The sequence below is a fragment of the Pteropus vampyrus genome, unplaced genomic scaffold (genome assembly GCF_000151845.1).
Source record: "Pteropus vampyrus isolate Shadow unplaced genomic scaffold, Pvam_2.0 Scaffold741, whole genome shotgun sequence".
Taxonomy (NCBI): domain Eukaryota; kingdom Metazoa; phylum Chordata; class Mammalia; order Chiroptera; family Pteropodidae; genus Pteropus; species Pteropus vampyrus.
Window position 1 is genome coordinate 35,702 of NW_011889522.1, and position 798 is coordinate 36,499.

Sequence of the window (798 nt, forward strand, 5' to 3'; positions counted from 1 at the left end):
CCCCGTGTTGGGCTGTATTCCCAGAGCCTTCCTCTTCCTTCTGTAGGCACCATGGGTGGTCGAGTCACTCAGACCCCAAAATACCTGTTCGTAGAAGAAGGACAAGAAGCGACCCTGAAATGTGAACAGGATTTTCACCATGACGCCATGTACTGGTACCGACAGGACCCGGGGCAAGGCCTGAGACTCATCTGCTACTCAATAGGTGAAGGAGACTTTCAGAAAGGAGATCTCAGTGACGGCTACACAGCCTCGCGGGAGAAGAAGGCATCCTTTCCCCTCACGGTGACATCGGCCCGACAGAACCAGTCAGCTCTGCATCTCTGCGCCAGCAGTGCAGACACAGTGAGGCACAGCCACCTCCTCTCTGCACATGAATGTGTCCCAAGCCCTGCTTCCCCGCCAGGTGGCAGGGCCTTCCTGTCCTCAGTACCCGGCCTTCCTGCTTCCTCCGACCTGCACCCGCCCCCCAGGCAGCTGGGGCCCTCACCGGGCTGCGTGGAAACCGCACAACACATCAGCAACACACTAGGCTACTTTTAAAAGTGACATAGATCTATCCCTACATCTGTCATGGATCAGCTATCTATCATCTGTCATCTATCTCTCTATCGATCTATCTATCGATCTCTCTATCTATCTTTGGATCTATGTATCTATATATCTATCATCTATCCTCTATCTATCGATCTATCTGTGTATCAAGTTCAGGAAGAGAGAGGTTGATTTTACAATCCAGCTTATTTTTTTTTCTGGTTTTGAAACACTGCGAAACAAAACTGAACAGAAAATGGTTTC

The 798-nt window shown here is 50.4% G+C and overlaps 1 gene segment (V, D, J or C); it reads left to right on the forward strand.

Moving 5' to 3' along the window:
• The window catches only part of LOC105309447, a 9,593-nt gene extending 9,008 nt beyond the window's left edge, over positions 1-585 (forward strand). Inside the window, 1 exon segment of the V gene segment in view lies at positions 47-585. Coding sequence covers positions 47-543 — 497 coding nt within the window.
• Positions 586-798: the final 213 nt, after the last annotated feature.